At 42.6% G+C, this 21967-nt stretch overlaps 1 protein-coding gene across 5 annotated transcripts; it reads right to left on the bottom strand.

The window, feature by feature from the left end:
• Positions 1-3425: 3425 nt before the first annotated feature.
• LOC143512615 (cytosolic sulfotransferase 3-like) lies at positions 3426-21234 on the bottom strand. Of its 5 annotated transcripts, XM_077003159.1 has the most exons (9): positions 20241-21234; positions 19311-19440; positions 11798-11926; positions 10611-10711; positions 10327-10453; positions 10107-10201; positions 9790-9964; positions 7213-7361; positions 3426-6604 (listed from the first exon to the last, which is right to left on the bottom strand). In XM_077003159.1, the coding sequence occupies exons 1-8, from the start codon at positions 20262-20264 to the stop codon at positions 7249-7251; spliced, it is 894 nt and encodes a 297-aa protein (XP_076859274.1). In that variant the 5' UTR covers positions 20265-21234; the 3' UTR covers positions 3426-6604; positions 7213-7248. The 5 variants fall into 5 exon arrangements, with proteins under 5 accessions (XP_076859274.1, XP_076859273.1, XP_076859277.1 ...); XM_077003158.1 differs by lacking the exon at positions 3426-6604 and having other exon boundaries at positions 6782-7361; positions 20241-21233; XM_077003162.1 differs by lacking the exons at positions 3426-6604; positions 20241-21234 and adding an exon at positions 15729-15816 and having other exon boundaries at positions 6782-7361; positions 19311-19360.
• Positions 21235-21967: the final 733 nt, after the last annotated feature.

Raw genomic sequence — 21967 nt, 5'->3', positions numbered from 1 at the left:
CCAGCACACAGAGAATCAACAACATCTGTTTTATTTAATATATATATTTTTTAAACATCCAAAAATGCAGGACATTGTAAAACACATCAAACATCCACATAACAATTCCAAACCTGTACACAACATGAAATACAGTAGTTACTCACACGTAGTCCTGCAGGCGACGCGGTAAACTCCGCGTGCGCTGCGGTCTGGCCGATCCGGCTACGGGGGAAACAACACGGGAAGCACTGGGGGGAACGGGGTAGGAGAGTCCGGGAGACGTCCGGCGCCCACTAGCTTTGGCCTGTATGGGGCCAAGCGGTCGTGGTGCACCACGAGACGCAGCCGGCACCATCGGATCCTGTATACCTTCCCAAGCTGTGAAAGGACCTTGCACGGCCCAACCCAAGTCGACTGAAGATTGGGGCACAGTCATTTTTTTCGTCGTATGCGCACTTCTGCCTTCTGCCCAGTGCATGCAGTTCGACTTGGCGCACGGACGACAGGATAAAGTGTCGGTGTTCCCATGGCTACGACCTGGATGGTGCTCAGCTGTGTAGTCGAATTCCTGAAGCCCTCAGTCCCCCACATGAGTTTAATGGGGAAGTTCCCCTAGAAGGGTTTATTCTCCAGAGCAGATTGTTTTTTGACTGTTTGCTCGGCCCACAACCTCCCGAATTTCTTAAGGTGAGATACCTCTTACAATACCTTGAGGGGAAGGCCCTACAATGGGCTGATCTCTTCATGTCACGGAGAGCCCAGGAGATGGAGACTCTGGAGGGATTTTTCACTATGCTTAGAGCTCGCTTTGGGAGGTATAATGCAGAGTATTGGACACACGATTGGTCCGACCCAGAGGTTGTAGCAGCCCGTAGGGCTGAACGGTTCCTCCAAGCTACGCCAGCCGCCCAGCCTACGCCTGCGCCAGCCGGCCAGCCTACGCCTGCGCCAGCCGGCCAGCCTACGCCTACGCCAGTCGCCCAGCCTACACCTACGCCAGCCGCCCAGCCTACGCCTACGCCAGCCGCCCAGCCTCTGGTCCTGCCCCCATGTCTCCTGTCTTGTTCCCAGGTTTCCATGTTGTTCGTCCTGGTTTTGCCCCGGTTTCTGCGTGACTTGTTTTTTGTTTTCTGGTATGGTTTTAAGTGCCCCGGAGTGGCGCTTTAGAGGGGGGGTTCTGTCACGCCTGGCTCCACCCCCTCCCTCTCTGTCTTCCCGGCTCCTGCTCCCCTGGTCTTCTGTTTAGTTCCGCCTCTTGTTTTGTCTTATTGGTTTCAGCTGTCGCTTGTTTGTGTTCATTTGGGTTTGAATATATTCTTTGTTTTCCAATGTCAATGTTAAACAGTCACGGAATCTGTGCTGTCAAATTGCAGATCAAGTGTACAGTCATGGCCAAAAGTTTTGAGAATGATACAAATATTAATTTTTACAAAGTCTACTGCTTCAGTTTTTATAATGGCAATTTGCATATACTCCAGAATGCAATTAATTGCAAAGTCAATATTTGCATAGAAAATGAACTTTATTCCCGAAACCACATTTCAACTTCATTGCAGCCCTGCTTTAAAAGGACCAGCTAACATCGTTTCAGTGATTGCTCCATTAACACAGGTGTGGGTGTTGATGAGGACAGGGCTGGAGATCAATCTGTCATGATTAAGTAAGAATGACACCACTGGACATTTTAAAAGGAGGCTGGTGCTTGGCATCATTGTTTCTCTTCTGTTAACCATGGTTATCTCTAAAGAAACACGTGCAGTCATCATTGCACTGCACAAAAATTGCCTAACAGGTAAGAGTATCGCAGCTAGAAAGATTGCACCTCAGTTAACAATCTATTGCATCATCAATAACTTCAAGGAGAGAGGTTCCATTGTTGCCAAAAAGCTCCAGGGCGCCCAAGAAAGACCAGCAAGCGCCAGGACTGTCTCTTAAAAGTGTTTCAGCTGCGGGATCGGGCTAACAGCAGTGCAGAGCTTGCTCAGGAATGGCAGCAGGCAGGTGAGAGTGCATTTGCACGCACTGTGAGGCGGATACTCTTGGAGCAAGGCCTGATCTCAAGGAGGGCAACAAAGTAAAGTCATTTTCTCTGATGAATCCCCTTTCCGATTGTTTGGGACATCTGGAAAACAGCTTGTTCGGAGAAGACGACGTGAGCGCTACCACCAGTCTTGTCTCATGCCAACTGTAAAGCATCCTGAAACCATTCATGTGTGGGGTTGCTTCTCAGCCAAGAGAATCGGCTCTCTCACAGTCTTCCCTAAAAACACAGCCATGAATAAAGAATGGTACCAGAATATCCTCCGAGAGCAATTTCTCCCAACCATCCAAGAGCAGTTTGGTGATCAACAATGCCTTTTCCAGCATGATGGAGCAACGTGCCATAAAGCAAAGGTGATAACTAAATGGCTCAGAGAACAAAACATAGACATTTTGGGTCCATGGCCTGGAAACTCCCCAGATCTTAATCCCATTGAGAACTTGTGGTCAATCATCAAGAGACAGGTGGACAAACAAAAACCTACACATTCTGACAAAATGCAAGCATTGATTGTGCAAGAATGGACTGCTATCAGTCAGGATTTGGTCCAGAAGTTGATTGAGAGCATGCCACAGAGAAGGTCCTGAATAAGAAGGGTCAACACTGCAAATATTGACTTGCTGCATTAACTCATTCTAACTGTCAATAAAAGCTTTTGTTACTCATAATATGACTGCAATTATATTTCTGTATGTGATAAAAACATCTGACAAACACATAAAAACCAGAGGGCAGCAGATCATGTGAAAATATGATATTTGTGTCATTCTCAAAACTTGGCCATGACTGTAGATGTAAAAAAACACCTTTGTGGGCTAGTGCACTATAGACGCCTGTGGTGCGACCTAAGCTTTTGTCCTTAATGGCTTTTTTTCCTTACATTACTTTTACTTTTATACTTTAAGTAGTTTTGAAAGCAGTACTTTAACACTTTTACTTGAGTAAAAAGCTTGAGTTGATACTTCCACTTCTACAGAAGTACTTTTAAACCCTAGTATCTGTACTTCTACCTGAGTAATGAATGTGAATACTTCTGACACCTCTGGCCGTTGTAGCATGGGAGGCTAAGCTGATGTGTCATGCTAGCCGCCGTCGCCGTCATCTCTGTTGCCGTCACGCTCCTTCTCGCTGTCGTCCGTTGAGCCGATAGCGGTGGGCCACTGTCACTTGGCCCATCCAGCTGTTGCCTCTTCCTCGTTGCGCCGCTCGGTTTCTCCGTCTCCCTCCTCAGCCGTTCAAGTTCCTCAGAGATGCGTCTCATCTCGTCTTGTAGGACCACTTCTGACACCAATTGTGGCGTGGTGTAGGAAGGAGAGGCAGCAAACAGATCCATTGAAATGCAACAAGGCTTTTTTATTCAAATTCCCTCAGCCACGTAATCACACAAAAACCCCCCCTCCCCCTTAGAAAAAAACATTATAAATAACCTAAAATAAAACAATACAATTCTTAGTCCCTAACACAAAACACAGCTTAAAGCCCTATCTCCTTGTCAGACCAACGGAATTTGGCACCGCCGCCACTTGTCGAACGGTGCGGCAATCTTTGCGAAGCCTTTCACAAAATGCCTGTATTACGATGCAAAACCCAAAAAACTGCGCAACTGGTGCACCGTGCGGGGTGTGGGCCAGTCGTGGACCGCAGCAAAGGAGAGGCAGCAAACAGATTCATTGCAATTATTCAAATTGCCTCAGCAACGTAATGACTCATGAAGCCGTGATTACACAGAACAGACTTAACTTAGACATGAAACATGAGTGAATGGTAATAATGGAATGACATTACACACACATGGTTGGAGTGACTACAACAGTATAACTACATAAACAGACACAGGGCGACTTAAGGAATTGGGAATACCCTTGACTGACCTTGACAAGCCTATGCTCTATGTCATTAGCGCTCCCCAAATGCATCTTATCCTGGGGTTTCCCTGGTCACAGTGCTATTTTGGTTTTTCAATGTTTTATAAACAAGATGCTTATAAAGAAACCTTAGACAGATACACTTTTGTTTACTTGAACGACATTCTTATTTACAGTCACTCGGGGTCAGAACACATTAAGCACGTTAGACGAGTCCTCCAGCTCCTTCTACAGAATAATCTATACGTAAAGTTGGAGAAGTCACTCTTCCATGTCTGGGAAGAGGCATTTTTAGGATACAGGGTAGCTCCTAACACCTTAGCTATGAACCGTCCAAAATTCGAGCTGTTGCTCAGTGGCCGACTCCCAACTCCCTATGCCAAGTCCAGCGGTTCCTGGGGTTTGCTAACTTTTATTGCTGATTTATCAAAGGTTTCAATACCCTGGCTGCTCCACTCATCAACCTCACCCCAGGCCCTTTTGTATGGTCTCCCGAGGCCCAAAAGTCATTTGACAGTCTCAAGAAACAGTTCACGCCTGAACCTATCCTACGTATGCCCGATCCTGACCTACCCTTTGTGGGTGCTGTACTGTCCCAATGGTCGGGTACCACCCAGAAACTTCAATACATCAATGAAATTTTATTTATATAGCGCTTTTTACAACAGTTGTTGTCACAAAGCAGCTTTACAAGTGTCCAAGTGAGCCAAGGGCATAGAAAAACTTCCTATGGGCATGAGGAAGAAACCTTTGAGAGGAACCGAGACTCAGGGGGGGAATTCATCCTCCTTTGGCCGATGCTGGTCACCGTGACAACAATCCCATGCACCTACTTTTCTCATCGCATGACACCCGCTGAGCACAATTACGATGTTGGCGACAAAGAGTTACTTGCCGTTAAGTTGGCGTTAGAGGAATGAAGGCACTGACTGGAGGGGGCCAAGCATCCATTTCGGGTTTGGACGGATCATAAAACTCTGGCATATCTCCAGCAGGCCAGACGCCTGAATCCTAGATAGGCTAGGCGGTCGCTCTATTTTAGCCGCTTCGGTTTCACTCTATCCTATCGACCAGGCACTAAGGACGCCAAACCTGACGCGCTCTCCTGTCAGTGGGAGTCACCACCCGAGCTGGCCGGGCCTGTGGGACGTGTGCCCATAATAAGGTCTCTCACACCAAGCCGCCTGGCCTGCTACGTCCTCTCCCTATTGCGTCCCTATTGTGGCCCTTGATTTTGTCACTGGGTTACCTCCCTCTCGGGGTAGCACCACCATCTTGGTCATTGTGGATTGGTTTTCGAAGACGGCTAGATTCCTGGCACTGCCTAAGCTCCCCTCCACCCATGACATGGCCTCCCTGTTCCTACATAACATTGTTAGATTCCACGGGTTTCCTACTGACATGGTGTCCGATAGGGGGCCACAGTTCACGAGTTGGTTCTGGGGAGCTTTTTTGGGTCTATTGGGTGCCAAGGACACTCTCTCTTCAGGGTTTCACCTCCAGACTAACAGTCAGGCGGAGAGGATGAATCAAGACTTCGAACAGGCACTCAGGTGTCTGCCATCGTCTAATCCCTCCTCCTGGGCCGACCAGCTCCCTGTGGCACTCGGCCCTCGACATGTTGCCCTTTGAGTGTCTCTATGGGTAGGCCCCTCCTATGTTCTGGGAGCTCGTGCCTTGGTGTGGTGATGACGGTTGGCGTGACGTAGGGCCCGTAAACCCCTATTGTCAGCCTCGGCCGGGTATCGCCGCAGTGCTGACAAGCATCGTCTCCCGGCCTTGTGCTTCCGATCCCGGCAGCTTGTCTGGCTTTCCACCAGGGACTTGCCAGTCCATGGCGGGACCAAGAAATTGGCCCACATTGTGTTAGGGGCCGGGACCAATACCTCGTGAACTGGAAAGGTTATGGCCCCGAGGAGCGCTCCTGGGTCCCTGCCTAGCGCATCGTCGACCATACCCTTATCCGCGACTTGCACTGCAGCAGGGCCATCACCCTGGGCCCACGGGTTCTCGGGCCCGAGGGGGGCTCTGTCAGGGCTGGCATGGATGTCGCTCCTCCAGCCGTCACTGGAGGCTCCCGAGTCAGTCCCAGACTCAATAAGCTCAATCAGCCGTGATCCGTCACACCTGTCTCCCTGGCTACTTAAGGAAGCTTGTTGTGACAGATCACTGCTGAATCGTTTTGGCTTGCCGACACGTTCTCAGCCTTTTCTGCTTTCTCTGCCTCGTACGTTGTGTTCTTGTTGAAAAGTGTCTCACCACCTTACTTTCTCTTTTTCTCTGTGTCTCCCTACTTATTTGAGTATTTATCTCCTGCACTGCTCTCTGGCCCTCCAAGTTTTCCTCCAACTATTTCTCTTCCTATCCATTATACTTTTTTTTGGGAAGGGTTTTTTGTTTGTTGCAACGTTTTCCTGCTACCAGTTACTTCCCCTGGCATCCTTGGTATCTTTTTCATTCGTTGAGTTTTTTCCACGTCTTTTGAGTTGCCTTGGTTATTTTCCTCCCGTGCCTCTGTAGTTGAGTTTGCCCATCACGCATTGAGTTTTCGGCCTCTTTTGTGTTTAGTTTTCTGCCTCTGTTTTTGGGCATTTTATTTTTGCGCTGATTTGTTTAATCGCCGTGGGATTTGTCTGCTCTACTGGCACTTGGGTCCATCTTTCCTTCTGTTTTCAAACGCAGTTTGTAGGTGTCCGTACATCCATCGTTACATAATCTGTGTGTGAAGTAGAAAATGTGTGTGAAGTAGATGTGTTTTTGATTCTTGTCACATATATATATGTAGCTAAATACTATAATAAACTAGCAAGTTAGTTAATTAACTGTAAATTCTGTACTCTTTTAAACTCGGCTTTAAAAGAGATTATATTTGTAATGAAGGAGGCAAAGGAGGTAATGCTGCATCTTTATTGTCCATCTCAATTAACACTTTCGATGCGCAGTAGTGCTAAACATACACACAAGAGAACAGGAACACGCTGGGAGTGGACGACATATGAGATGTCATGCACTCTTGTACTCATACTCTCCCTCTGGGTTTCCATATAATATGCAGCGCTGATGAGCAGGACATGTGGGCTTAAATAGTGCAGGGTCAACAAGACACAGGTACATAACCTGATGAGGTCAGTACTCTATTGATTAAGAGAGAAGGTGTGGCTGTAGGTGTGTGTGGAGGGGTGTGCGGGCATCTCCCCTAGTCAGCAAGACTCGCTCACCATGACCATATTTTATAGTGTGTGTCATCTATCTATCTATCTATCTATCTATCTATACAGACATATATACAAACATACATATAAATGAGTCCTTGAATAAAGTCACCATGTAAGTGATGAAATATGAATGTTTCAGGGTGCTCTAAACTTCTGTCCTGAACTGTAGAGTGGTGTTCTTCATCTTCTGTTTGTAGAGTTCATCAAACTGCTCATTCTGGGCTACCGTGAAGTGATTCTTCCAGTCACCAACTTTCCCTGAGGAAACAAAAATGGAGAGAAAAAAAAATATCTGAAAGAAGCAAAGTGAAGCTACTTTAATTCCCCCTGCCCCACACACACACACACAGTGATTCCATCACAACCCATAATCTGCTATAATGATTTCATACTTCTTGTTTACTGCTGCCAGACATTTGGAGTCCAGCCCCCAATCCTACTGTGACGTGAGGGAGGCAGGAGGCCGAGGTGGAGGCGTCGGTTTACACAGAATGTTTATTTAATGACAGCGTGTTGGTGCTTAGCAAAAATGAACACAGCTAGACTGAACAAACACATAGCACACCTAACAGGGACTGGGCTACAACAAAGATGAGACAAGCACAACGTCGACACACATTAAATACTTTACATAAACAAGGAACAAGTGCAACACGTAATGGTAACGAGACAAACGACAGGTGCGACAAATTGAGACACACAGAATGCAATATTTCTCCGAGACAAGGATACAAATACTAAAGTTTTATTTGAAAATTGAATGCTAGAAGCCAGATCAGTGTTCCCAAGCGTGGAGCACAGATAGACGCTTAGACAGAATAGGGCACATTCAGCGAAGGTGTGGTCAAACAGTCGAAGTCTGTATCAAGAGGGCAGAGTTCAACTGGTATCCAGGGGTTAGACAGGAGGCTAAGCCTGGGGACAAAAGTCACGTGGGTAAACAAGAGATCAGAGTAAACAGAAAAGCTTAATAATCCACATGAAGAGGCAATACTTCGCAAGCAGAAAGTGAACAGGAGAACTATTTAAGGGGAGAAATAGGGTCCTGAGCATTACAGAAATAAAGGACAGTTGTATTAAGGTAAATCTGTTGCAAAAGATGAGAGCATGAAGGATATGATTTGAGAATTTGTATTTGTAAAATTTCAAAAAAATTGAAAGCTTTTTTTCGACAACTTGTAATCTAAAGTTTACACTTCAAATGTGCCCGCCTTGATTTTGCAACACATATGTTGTCGTGTACGGGGGGGGGGGGGGGCCTTGCTGTGGGCCACAAATCGTCATCAATCAATTTATTTTATGCACAATTTTGCTAATACAGGAAAGACAGCAAACGGCATTGTCATCAATATTAAAATATGATGGAGAAAGTCACTTGATGAAAGCTTGAGTTTTAATGTCGTTATTACTTTATCTTAGCTATTATAATAGAGTTGGCCTATCTAAGAAAATGTGAAGGGAAACGAAACAGATGGTTAACAAAAATAAACTAGCTCCTTAACTGTAGCTCAAATCATGTCCTTCACACTCAAGTTTTGCAACAGATTTACCTTCATAGAGGTGGCACTAATGCCAGGTTCACACTACACGACTTTTCAGTCATCAGGTTTTTGTGCCATTCGCACTACAAGACTGGTTGTGCAGTAATTGCGAGTCTTTCAAAACAGTAACCCAGCAAACACACAAAATCCTCACCTTTCTTACAACTTTACTACAACACTGTATTTAAGTTATTGTGACAGCAGAAATAGTGCGATTGATTATATCCATGTTCACTGCAATGGATAGATGAAATCATTCTGGCAACTTGGGACTATGGAGTGTTAATGAACACAGGACAAAACAAAAAATTTTCAGGCAGCGAAATGTCAGAAAGTGGACCTGCTGATTTAAGCTTAGCTCATTCTAGCTTGAATATAAGAAATGTTAGGCCCACTCCAGCAGAGCTAAACGGCCGGGAGTAAGAAGCTAGCACAACAAGGTCAGCTAACTTAGCCTTGGCTGAAAAGCCCCACCAGCCAGCTAATTTCAGTTTTCCTGCAAGACATTTTGGCAAGGAAAGTTTCTCGATCATTTAACTCTAGCTGGTTTGACAAATGCATGTGCAGTCACATTTTGGAGAGTTTGGACATTCACGCTTTAATGAAGACTTTCATTAGCGCCAACCCTGAGAGAAAGGCTACGTTTGGGGTTTATGAGACACCTGGGCGCAGCTGCAGAAAGAATGTAGGACAGTGGTTTGTCCTGTCGCTGTGCGGGGTGCATTTCTCTGTTAAATAGCTGGTATATAGGTATCTTGTGTGCTGTACTTGCTGTCAAACTCAGAGTATAGGGCTTGTATTTGCATATTTGCTGTGACACCCCCCCCCCCCCCCTTTCAGCACCCCCTAAGCAAAATACCTTCCCGCGGCTATGGGCTATAGTGACACAAACCACACTCATGCACAAAGACACAGAACCAAGGGAGGAGTCAGTGGTGGGCCGTGACACCTGCACCCTTCACACATTCCATTCCAGATATATACATGCTTAGTGTGTAGCATTCCTTTCTGTTCTGTTTACATAGGTTAAAATTACTGACAGGCAGGAAAGAACATCTTGTGGAGAAGCTTCCAGATTAATTAAAACTAATCTAAATGCACAAATTATTTACTCAGCAGCCCACAGGGGTTCATAGCATATTAACCTTTGCGCATAAATGGTGAGATCTTGAAGTCCATGACTTTGACGTCTGAGTAGTTGGTCATATTGTTTTCCTTCATGGAGTCAAAGTGAATGAATTTGGTGATTCTCTCCTTCTCCTCTGATGGAGTAGATAAACCGAGGAAGGAACATAAGTGCTCCACCTCACGTCCAGTGTTCTAGACAAACAGGGACCAGACTGTCAGATCCTGAACCACACTAATGAACACCAAACTCAAATGGTGCAGCTGATGTAAAGATCAGCTTATCTTCATCCTAGATGTAACCATCACCTGGAAAAACCTGCATGTGATACTTTACCTCCACCATGTCCTCAAAGAACATATAGTGAATGTTTGAGTACGTCGTCTTCTCCCAGTATCCACACACATGGTCATACCAAGGACCATAAACACCTAAAAAAAAGTTTAAATGGAAGATGAAGCATTACTTATATATAAATGAGAGTTATTTCAGCTTTTTAAAAGTTCAGATGCACAGGTCCCTGTAGAAGCAGTAACTCACTCACTCACTCACTCACTCTTTCCATCCATGTAATTCTTCAGAAAAGTGCTCCAGTCTCCTGGTTCTGGTTGTCCCATGTTCATTCGATTAAAGTGAAAATAGGACACAGCATTGTCTTTGGCATTGCGTGCTATGTAGACAACCTGGCGAGTTTGGAAGAGACTATTATCATTGATTAACCATTACACACATATACCATACACACACACAGATAACCAAGATAGATGATATCAAATATCAATTAGTCTTCTATGATGGTAAATGTTCACACTGCAAGTCTATACGGTGTCCATACAGTACCCTGCAGTTCTGTTCCCAGAAGGACTTGGGCACCAACTGAACAGGTAGATGAGTTTTGATAAGGCGTGGTGTGGTGGGCAGATTGTCTGCCAGTTCCACTCCTGCATGAAGTAAAAAAATAATAATAGAACTAGATACTGATTGCATCACACTACGTAAAAAATGTACATATATTTTCTTGTTCCTGTCGTGCAGCTAAACCAAGGAGACTGCAACTCCCAGAATTCCCTCTATTGACTGTCCCATTCCCCTCAGTATTAGCTCCCACTTGTTTCTTATTACACTTCCAATAAATACCCGAACTTTCCCCATACACCTTGCATATTGTGTTTTTTTTTTTGTAAGCATACCAAACATTTTGTCTGATTGCAGTTTGTCTTCATGGTTAAAACCAGTTTGTTTGGTTTTTCATCTCTTGGATTACCTCTTTGGTAACACTCTTTTGCCTGACCTGTGCTGCTGTTGTGCTGTGCTGGAATGTTTGAGCTTGCTATTGGATTACATCTTTTATCCCTCTACCTGGTTTTTACCCTTGTTCTGCGTGGCTATACTCTTGTCAATAAACCCTAAATAAACCCTACTTCTGTTTTGATCATTTGTTAACCGGAGGGGCGGCGGTACAAATTCATTAAAGGGCCGAATCTAGCCCTGGTTCACACTGTTCCGCAGACATTTTAAACATCGGGGGCTTATGAAAACCGAACAGGAATGTAAACGACAGGCTTAAAAAGGTTCATTTCTCTCAATTGCTTGCGCCCCACCTGCAATACCCATGCGCCCCACACTTTGAGAAACGCAGCCCTAGGGTTATCTGTCTGTTCAGTACTGTAGAGGCATCAGTTACCTGTCTTGTTCTTTGCTTTGTGTTTGTCTAGTCACTTTATGGTTTGTAAGTATGCATGTTTGTTTGTTTGTGCCTCTATTTGCCTATGTTGGAGTATATTTAAAATGTCCATGTCATTGTTCATTGATGTGTTTGTAGTTGCAGTTTGTATTACATGGTTGTTGTCTTTAGTCTTGCTCAGTTTATCTGTGTTGGATGTTTTCTTAATTGTAGTTGTCTTTTTGGCTTTTGTAATAAACAACATGAAAACTTGCATTTGTGTCCAGCCTCAACCACCCGAGTCAGCCAGGTTACCTCTACTCTTTACATTTCTAATGGCCCCACCGAAAGTGGGGCCACAGACCTGTAGGGATCACAGGGAAGGCCGACTCCAGGAACGGTACTCGCATGTAGATGGGCAGAGAGGTCTGACGCTCTGGTGCCGTGTTGCCAAAGTAAAGCAGGTCCAGCATGTAGGACACCCAGGTAGTGCCTGTCAGAAAAGACCAGGGGAGAGGAAGAGAGGGGGAAAGCATAGGTTTATGAGACCACCATTCTGAATGTCTCCGTGATTGTTTTCTGTGTTGTGGTGGGATGTGCACAGGATGCATCTGTAGAACGTGAGGACGATGTCACGCTCCAGCCCCAGACCACTCCCTTCAGGCATGCGTATGCATAGTTTGCATCCGTTTGTATCCATTTATGTATTTCCTGTGGATGTGGTCATGCGTATGTGTGTTCATTTGTTATTGTAATGTGTCACACTTGGGATCTTATGTGTCAGGTATTTAATGTGTGTCTAGACTGTGTTCCATGCTCGTCTTTGTTGAGTCCACTTACTGTTTAGTCTCACTACTACATACTACTACGTATGTTATACGTGTTTCATGTGCTAAGTGCTAACTGCTCAGCTGTCTTGAAATAAAGTCTACTGAGCATCGGCCTTCATCATCCTGCCTACCCATCGCTGTGACAGAGCCGAGGGCTCCAGGGCTTATCGCACCTTATCTGTCTCTCTTCTCTCATTCTTTCATTCTCTTGCTCCCTCTGCTTAGGACTGACTTTTACCCATTTCAGTTAGACTGGACTGGCTGATGTTAGATTAGTGCCCCCATGCTGAAAAATCTAAAGATATTTTTACACACACAATTAAACATTTACATTTATGGCATTTGGCAGACGCCCTTATCCAAAGCGACTTACATTTTTATCTCATTTTTATACAAGTGAGCAATTGAGGGTTAGGGCCTTGCTCAGGAGCACCTCAGTCATGGCCTCAGGTCTTGGAATCGAACCTGCGACCCTCCGGTCACAAGACCAGTTCCCTAACCGCCCGGCCATGACTGCCCGGCCACCAGGAACCTGAAGAGCAGTACAGTCTCAACACAGACTCATCACTATTGAATTCATAACAGTTTGGGGCCAAGTACCTGCATGGCACACAGGTGCCTCTGGCAAGTAACATCTTTGTTTTGAAATGAGAAATATCATCTGAAGTTTTGTTCCTTTTTAGATGGTAAGGACAGGGTCAGTATAAAGAACATCCTCTCAAGGATTTATAGTTTTGTTTTGTAATGTTGCTGCTGTTTATCTCCATTCAGGGAAGTAGGCAGGTACCACTTCATGTATTTTAACTGATCAGTGACTGATCAGCGGTGCGTTTTCCAAAACGTTCATAACTCTAAATACTTCGTAACCTCGTACTTACGAATATTCTTAAATTTCCCAAAACTCTTTGTAACTTGCGTCGTACTTATAGTCGTTCGTAACTTAAGAATATTTGGACCCATTCATAACTCAAATTCATTAACTCAAAGCTCACGTGCAGTTCTACCTCAAAAGGGATAGTGGCTGCTAATTTCACTCGAGCTGATTTTAAGCACAGCATTACAACATTTGCGTTTATGTGTATAATTAGCCTAGTAGCCCGTTTTCTTTACATCGCATATACCACACTACGTGTCAATAAAAATCAAATGTAGCCTACTACATTGAATTATTTAGCATTAGCTGATATGTTCCCAATATTTAATTAAATCTCTCCGTTCATCATCATGCAGTTAATAGCGTTTCAGACTTTCACAATTTATGTATTCTTTGCAAAGAAATGGCTACAAGTTGGCCTATTAGCCCCACGATGCAGCCCTCCAATTTTATGCCACAAGTGGGTTGCTGCAGACTGTTTGTGATGCCCATGGACTAAGCAAAGATGATGTATCTAAATGTGTGCATGCTGTTACCAGAGGCACTGCACTGCAGCCCACTGTAGGAGCCCCCTGACTAGCCAACATTTCTCGCATATTAATGTTGATGGGCCCCCTAGCTAAATTCACCTTGAGCCCCCAAATTGCTAGGTCCGCCACTGGCTGTTACTAAAGCACTGCTTTCTTTATCATGCAGTGCTTTAGTAACAGTAATTTATATATATATATATATATATATATATATATAAATAATATATATATTACTGTTACTAAAGCACTAATATATATGACGCGATAAAAATTAATCAAATTAATTACAAGCCTTGTAATTAATCAAAATTAATCGCATTTTAATATTTAACATGAGAAATATTAATTTAAGTTTGAATGATGAATGAATCAATGAACATAAGCATAAACTTCAACATCTTGTTTATTTTTCCACCAGTCTACTACATAGACCAATAGATGAGTGCAGAAAACAGAGTAAACAGAACACTGGAAATTCTGACCAAAGATTTTTTTTTTTTGGGAGCTTTGCTCAGGATATTGGAAGAATAAGAAAAACTGAAGTAAATCAGATGATTTTTAATACCATTTTAGATCCATGCTCAAAGCAAATGACTGGATCTTCCATTCATCATCTATAATATGAGCTGTCAAGATAATTCTTGTTGCTAACAGAGGTCCAGTGATCCCCAGTCAGAGCCACAATAACCTGTTTTACTTCCCTTTCCTCATCATACAGCTGCTGGATTTTCTTTGACATTGTCTTTCTGGATGGCAGTTCGTAACTTGCATCAGCTGACACAATTTGCAGCACTTCTCGTAAAGCCTGGATTATACTTTGGCGAGTGACCGTAGCGTGCGACTCCGACCACCTCACACGAACCTCCACGAACGGCGGACGCGGTCTACAGTCCACAGCAATCCATCTCGCCAGTGAATTGGTCAATTTGTCTGATGTGGACTTTGACATTTTGTTTCTTAACTTGAACCCCGACATGTGGTCGAGTGTTGACTGGCGACACTGTTTGCTCGTACTAGGAATACATTTAGCAGCCAAGTTATCATTACTGACCTGCGCGTTAGCCCCAATATGTTTTGCGTTGAGGTGGTAACGAAGGGTGGAAGTGCTCCTGTGATAAGCGAACTCCTTCCTACATAAAGTGCAAATAACACTATTTGTGTTTGTACTTCCATTTGGAAGTTTCTTATATTTAAATTTCCCATCCACCAGCGTAGCCTCTTCAGTCATCTCCAATTCAAGGATTAGGCATGCATTACATAAAACCAAAATTGGGTTTCAGGCAATTGTAAACATTCTTGAAGTTGTTGCAGTGGACGGCACTCTGATCCCTATACACACTCCCAGCCTCCCAGCCTTGAGCGCAGTCTACATCTGGCGTAAAGGCTTCTCTGCTTTGAATATACAATCACCAAGGCCTCTTTATGGACATTGTGGCCAAGTGTCCTGGGAGTACTCATGACTCCTTCATCTGGGCCAATTCTGGAGTGTGTCAGATGGCAAGGGACGGTGCATTTGATGGTGGACAAGTACTAGCTGAGAAAAAACTAGGTTAGTTCAAACCACGACTCAGGCTGTTTCTGCACACTTTCACCCCCCCCCCCCCCCCCCCCCGCTCAACAGATTACACTCGCCACCCTGTGTGTCCTTGTTTTGTCAGACCTAGATGGCAACCCTAGCTGACAGTGGGTATCAACTCTGAAGCTATATTCTCCTGTATCAAATCCCCCAGTATCCCTTCAGTAGCTGTGGGCCCTAGTATCCCCAGTGCCTTCTCCTCCTCAACAGTAAGAGAGCTTTTGACCTCCACCAGTCTTAGCCCTCTCCTTTCTGACTTCTGTCCCACATGGGCATTATTTTTTAAAACATATCCAAATTTTTTTATTTGAGCTACAAATCAAACTGACATTTACATAATTTTATACCTCAGCTCATGCAAAAGAATGGCAGAACTGCATATTTCTTGGGCACACAAATGAATTGCATGCTGTTTCAGTTTAACTTGTGAAGCAATTTTAATAACTAAACTCATTCAAAATGTTAGTTATAAAAGGTTAATTTACCTGTATCTGATTTGTGGAATTAACCGTTGTCCCAATACACCTCACCTTGTGTGGCCCCTCCCCCATGAAAGTCTAGAACATTCTCCCGCTGTGACAGAAAGTAAGATTTTTAACGGCGTTCGAGACATCACACACTGAGGTAAGTCTGTTCCAGATTCTGTATATTTGCTATTTATGTGTACAAGAACAAATTTACAAAAATAATTGAGGATATGATGCCTAACATTATCTTTAATTCAAAACTAACTAAGCTAGCTAGCTACCTTGCTAATAGCAAAAACAACCGTTAGCCGTTAGTTTTGAAAGGTAGACCACGAGCAGTTCATTTGTAATGGCTAAAATGAATAATCAGCGAAAAATGTACATTAACACATGTTAAACATTACATTTACACATTTTCGACGTAACTAACCTAGATATGGTTAACTGTAGTTTTCCTAACTGTAGATAATCATCTATAGTAACCCAGATCAGTTACTATAAGTGCACTTTTTCGATGTTGCTAGGCTAGCTAGCCTAAGCTAGTGAGTTAACCTACCATAGCAAACACTAGACTACTCAGTAGTCACCTAGGTTAGCTCACTAATTGGTTAGTTAGGTTTAGAGAATGTTTGCTAAAGGCTTTGGTAAAAAATTGTACTGTTAGTTATTAAGTGATTCATTTTTACAGTTAATAGTAAGTCATGTCCTAAACAGAAGTGGCATTAAATATGCCTAATGCTATTTTTAATGGCATAACGTGCATGCTGTTTCAGTTAAACTTGTGATCCAGAGTTATTTAACTAGCTGAGCTAGTTAACCTGTTAATCGTGTGTTAAATCATAAATGTTTAACATTCTGAACTAATTAACACAGAGAGAACAGAAAACTGAATTACACAGAAAACGTGATGTGAGCTGACATTCTTGTGAGCCCCATGGTAGTGATGGGCTGATATTTGGGCCCCCTTTGCACAACCCATGTGGGCCTTATAAAGATTTGCCCATGGGACCCATATGGGCCCCTAATGGGGCTAAAGTGGGTGTCTGCAGTTAACCATAAGGGTACTACTTGTTGCCCACCTTGGCCCCATCATTATCCCACACAAACAAGGGGCCCATGTAGGGCCAGTGGATCATTGCTCATACGGGGCCCACCTGAAGCTCACATTGACCCCAATATTGGCCCACATGGCGAAACACTCGTAAATTTGGCGTTTTTAAAGTTAGAGATGGGACCGATCCTATACATTATCGGTATTGGGGCCGATATTGACACAATTTAGTGTATCGGATATTGGGCAAATGTGGCCGATCCACTTACCGATCCATTTTCCAGTCCGCTGTTTGAGCTGGACAATAAACGCGCCGTAACGTTAACACGAAACGCACCAGTGATCCGGATTCCACAGTTTACCTTCAACCCCCAGCAGCTTCAGTCTGTAGCTGGCTGAGAAATGTGATGAACTAAAACATTGATTCTCAACTAGTGGGTTGTGGACTCATTCTGGGTGGGTTGCGATCAGCTTGTAAAAAAATTAATAGTCTACTCTTCTAATTTTGTACTTGTCTTTTATCTTGAATAAAGGACTCCAGACTGCGACTAAAATGGACGCAATCGCGACCATAAATATTAATTTGCGAGTAATATAATTATTTCACTCGCCAGTGGCGACAGGTGATAACAGCATTATTTTTTTATGGGTGAGGATTGTTATTGGAAAAATATCCACCATTTTCTTTTGAGTTTGAATTTTAAAAGTTAAACGATGTAGCTCCCACTCACATCTTAGTCTGTGCCCATCAACAAAGGCGGGAATCCGACCACATGACTCGCGAAGCAGCGAAGCCGAGCTGACACTTTAGCGCTAAGCGTTAGCTTGTTGAAAATAGTGAAGACAAAAATATCGGATTTTTTCCACAAAGTCTACATCTCTGTCGGACTATAAGAGGACACACTCCTTTAACTGTACATAGTTTTAAGTTAATTTTAATGGGATCAAAAGTCCCTCATATGCATACTAGGAAACTTGGTAAAGTTTGTTTCACGTTCACATATTCGGAATTCTTTCTACAATAACTTTAATTTAAAAGTACCAAAATATGCAAATTCTTATTTCTGGCAATCAAGACAAACATCTACAACTTTGTTTACATCAGGAATAGATATATTTTAAAAAACATGTTAATTTAAATGTACTCCTGTCACCTGGCCACCCCTAAACGGGAATTGCCGAAAGAAGACCACTCCAACATCTAAGGCATTGTCTACAAATGACCTTAATATGGATGCAAGTGGTGGTCGTAAAGGCAATCATTTTAATAATTTGCAATAATTTCAATAGCTTTTAAACAGTCCATCTAAGACCACCAAAGAAATTTAAGTGCATCCTAAATAACCTACAACTAAAAGGTTGGTATTTATACCTTGCACTAATTTGTGGTGGTCAGTTTTTTCAAATATTTCAATAGCTTTTAAACGGTCCATTATAAGTCCACAAACCAAGGTTGTACTGTCCTATGACATTTTAAAAGCTATTGAAATATTTGACAAAATGCGCACTTAATATGTATACAACTTGTTTTTATCTCATGAAGGATCATTTAAAAATATTTAAATTATTTCAGAAAAACAGAGTGCCCCGTGCTCTGGGGACTTTACGACCACCGTCCATGTTAAGGTAATTAACATGGTAATGTTAAGAACAGTAGTACATTTAAAATAACATGTCTAATTCCGAATATGCAAACATGAAACCAACTTAACCACAGTTACAGGGAAGAGAAAGACACCAGACATGTTGGACGACAGATCCTAAACAACAGCTGATCTGATGTGTGTTGCAATGCTTGTTAGTTTGTATTTTATTATGGAGCCTAGAAAAAGTCGCCTGATTTTTTTCTTTTAGGACCGACTGGCTCCTTGAGTAATCTTTTTGTCTGGAGCCCAGCATGCAAACCAATCTTGTTGCCATGGTAACCACCAATTTACCCTTTTAATTAGTTATAATATTTGTACTGTATAAAACTGGTCACGATTTAATGACAATAAGAAAATGGGGGTCCTGGGCTGAGAACCCCTGAACTAAAGAGCCCTTATATCGGTATCGGTATTGCCAGTTATATATCGGTCTCGGATCGGAACTGAAAAACACTGGATTGGCCCATCACTAATATAGACATCTGCCATTAAAACAGCTAAAGGGTGAATTTAACATGCATGTTTGTATAGATACAAACATATCTACATATCTTGCATAAACCTAGATGTGTTTGACTATAATTCCATCCACTGCATTGGCTCCATCTCTGTAATTGGATGTCCCCAATTAATTACCATTCTTTCCTTGATTGGGTCCAGATGTCATCCTGGTCTGACTCCTCGTCCTTAACTTCTTTCTAACATGTATCTGATGAATGTGCACTGATCATTGTCTGGGTACTGACATGTTTGCCCTAGTTTTATTTTCACTATTGAGTAATACATTTAATCACTTCTATGATTTTGACATTTTGTGGGCTGTGTAGCACTTTGCTTTGCAAGTCATTCATTTATTTTAGCCACAATAACACTTGATCAGATAAGCCATTAAGGAAAGCATACCGGCTTTGGGATAAGTGGCGATGAGGATGTCATCTGGTCTCGCCTTGAAGTTCTGAACATTCTCCCAGTTGTCCGTAACGTAGTGGATCATAGGGATGCCTTCAAACTCAAACATTTCCGGTCTGTACATCTTCAATGTAAGTAAAAAAAATTATAATATATTAATGATTAACTTATAAAGGCCATTTCTTTGGTGCTATGAAATATTAAATGACGACAATACGTTGCTGGCTTCATCAGAACTGCTTTCTGTACTTAAACGTGGGCCACTGCTTTAAATCCATCCTTAAATCGATGGGCCCAGCTGGAATTACAATTGGACTGAATTGAAATTGAAATCAAATTAACATTGGTGGAGTAATTAATGATAACGCATGGAATCTGTTACACCGGTTCTGGCAACACCACCTCTGGCCAACAGAGTTCGACCTCTCCACAAAGTTCTCCTCCCCCATGTATCATGTTTTAGGGATTTTCTTGATTCTAAATCAAAAGTAGCCTAAATCAAGTAACCAAACGAATCGGAATCTGTGACGAAGTAACTAAGTTCATTACTTCTTCGCAGCTTCCGATTTGGTTACTTGTTCGCAGCTTCTTACTCGGAGATTGAACTTGGTTCCTTATTCATAAAAAGTGTTAATGAGGCGTGTTTGCTTTTACAGAGATGGATGAACCAAATTCAACATTTCCTTTTCGTTATTACGTTTCTCTCATTCCGATCGGCTTGTACTACGTAAATGTTGCCATTGTTGTACTGCTGCCAGAACGGCAATGTTAAAGGAAACCACGAACTCTATATCTTCGAAACTTTAATCATACGTCTATTTTAGTTTTTGAACATAAAATTTAAAAAGCAGATTTGAACCATTTAAAATACATTTATGTATGATCGTTAACGGCATTGGAAGGAAAAAACTGCAGCTGCCTCACCGAAGGAAAATCGATTCCTTCCATAATGAAATACTCGAAACAAAGGGTGTAGATTCCTCTTCTGAACTCCCGTCTTTGGTCTGTGACTGTTTTCTTGCGCTTGTCTCTTCTGATTTCTCTCACGCTTCCCCTCTCTCGACTTCCTTCCTCGTAGCTTATGTACTGTACAGTTTTCCCTCTTTCTCTCCCTCCTCCATCAGTCACAGACTGTGGACCGCCCCGTCTGATATTCACTACCAGTTTCACGACACGACAAACACCGCCATAATCTCTCAATTCTCATAATCATCCAAGACTATTCTAAACTCACTAACCGCACCAAATACATCCGAGTAATGACTGCATGAACGTGCGACTTTCCAAATGTTAGTTTTTCCTTTCACTCTTTATACGACTGTATCATAAACACCGTATAGGCCAAATAGGCTTTAAGCAAGAAATGTAATGTCATGTTGTAACGCGGTGGGAGTCGGGGTTGGACACATTTGCGGTGAAGAGTGGACTGAAGGAGCTAGTCTCCTCTAAAGAAACCGCGCTCACACGGAGAGTTCGCGACGAGGCATACCAAACTAAACTGAAACACTAACGAATGAATACAACGAACCACAGCGACTATGAAAGGAAAATACGTTTATGTAAATAAGAATTCTGAAATAATACAAGGTACAGAGAAACACAGCAGAGACTAAAGTAAACAAGATAACCACAACGACCAAATACGCCAGACCACTAATACTTATACACAGGGGAAAACCATCGGGGACTAGAATCAAAAACACAGAAGCTTAGACTAAGAAGACACGAACGCTAAGACAGACAGAGTTAGACAACGTAACAGATCAAAGCAAACACCAGGAATAAACTAAGAATGAACCCACACACAATAACCCACAATGAGAACACAGAAAACCAGGAAATAAATACCAGAACAATAATGAAACAAACAAGAAACAGGTGAGAAGGCAAATAAAGGCAGGATTAATACAAAGAAGGTGTGGCAGACAGGAGGAGGGCGGAGCCAAGCGTGACACATGTCAGATTATATTTAAACCACAAATTAAAGCATGATTGAGGTTACATTAAAACATGTAAAATCTCATCCAAATCATTTGTAGCCTATATTAATCTAACGTAATTTGATTACTTTCCGTTACTTTTTCATTATGGATTTATCTTCAAGAAAATCTAAAACATTAACATCGTTTAACATTTACATCGTTTAACGTGTAAAAAAATACGAAAAACAAATCTCGTGTCCGCATGACCCAAATTTCTGTGTTCACAATCATTAGCGCTGACGCTGTAAGTTGTTTGGTTAAAAAAACCCTTACGAGATTTGAAAGAAATATCTCACAAACGCATAGGCTGTTTTAAAAATAAATAAATAGCAGGCTAAATTTAATAATTGGTGCTATGCCAGTGCAAAAAGTTATGATAACCGTGCGCTGAAATAGAGCCATAAAAGGGAATAATACGAGTAAGTTATGCTTGTTGAATTCTAATGTAGTTTGTTACTGTGTTACTCCACAGCTTTAGTTAAATCTGGTGATTAGTTTGAACCTGTAAAATCCTGATTGGCTGCCGTCCATCGAAACTCAATTCTCCTTTGCATAAAGCTGAGAAAAACCTCTGAACTTTCGCAACATGCAGGCTCCCATAAAACAGCTGGTATAAATAGTGCCCCATTAACTACAAAAAACCACAACACACGTAAATTACTAAACAAG

The sequence above is a fragment of the Brachyhypopomus gauderio genome, chromosome 4 (genome assembly GCF_052324685.1).
Source record: "Brachyhypopomus gauderio isolate BG-103 chromosome 4, BGAUD_0.2, whole genome shotgun sequence".
Taxonomy (NCBI): Eukaryota; Metazoa; Chordata; class Actinopteri; order Gymnotiformes; family Hypopomidae; genus Brachyhypopomus; species Brachyhypopomus gauderio.
The sequence above is the reverse complement of the archived record's forward strand: the minus strand, read 5'-3'. Positions and strand labels throughout refer to the sequence as shown.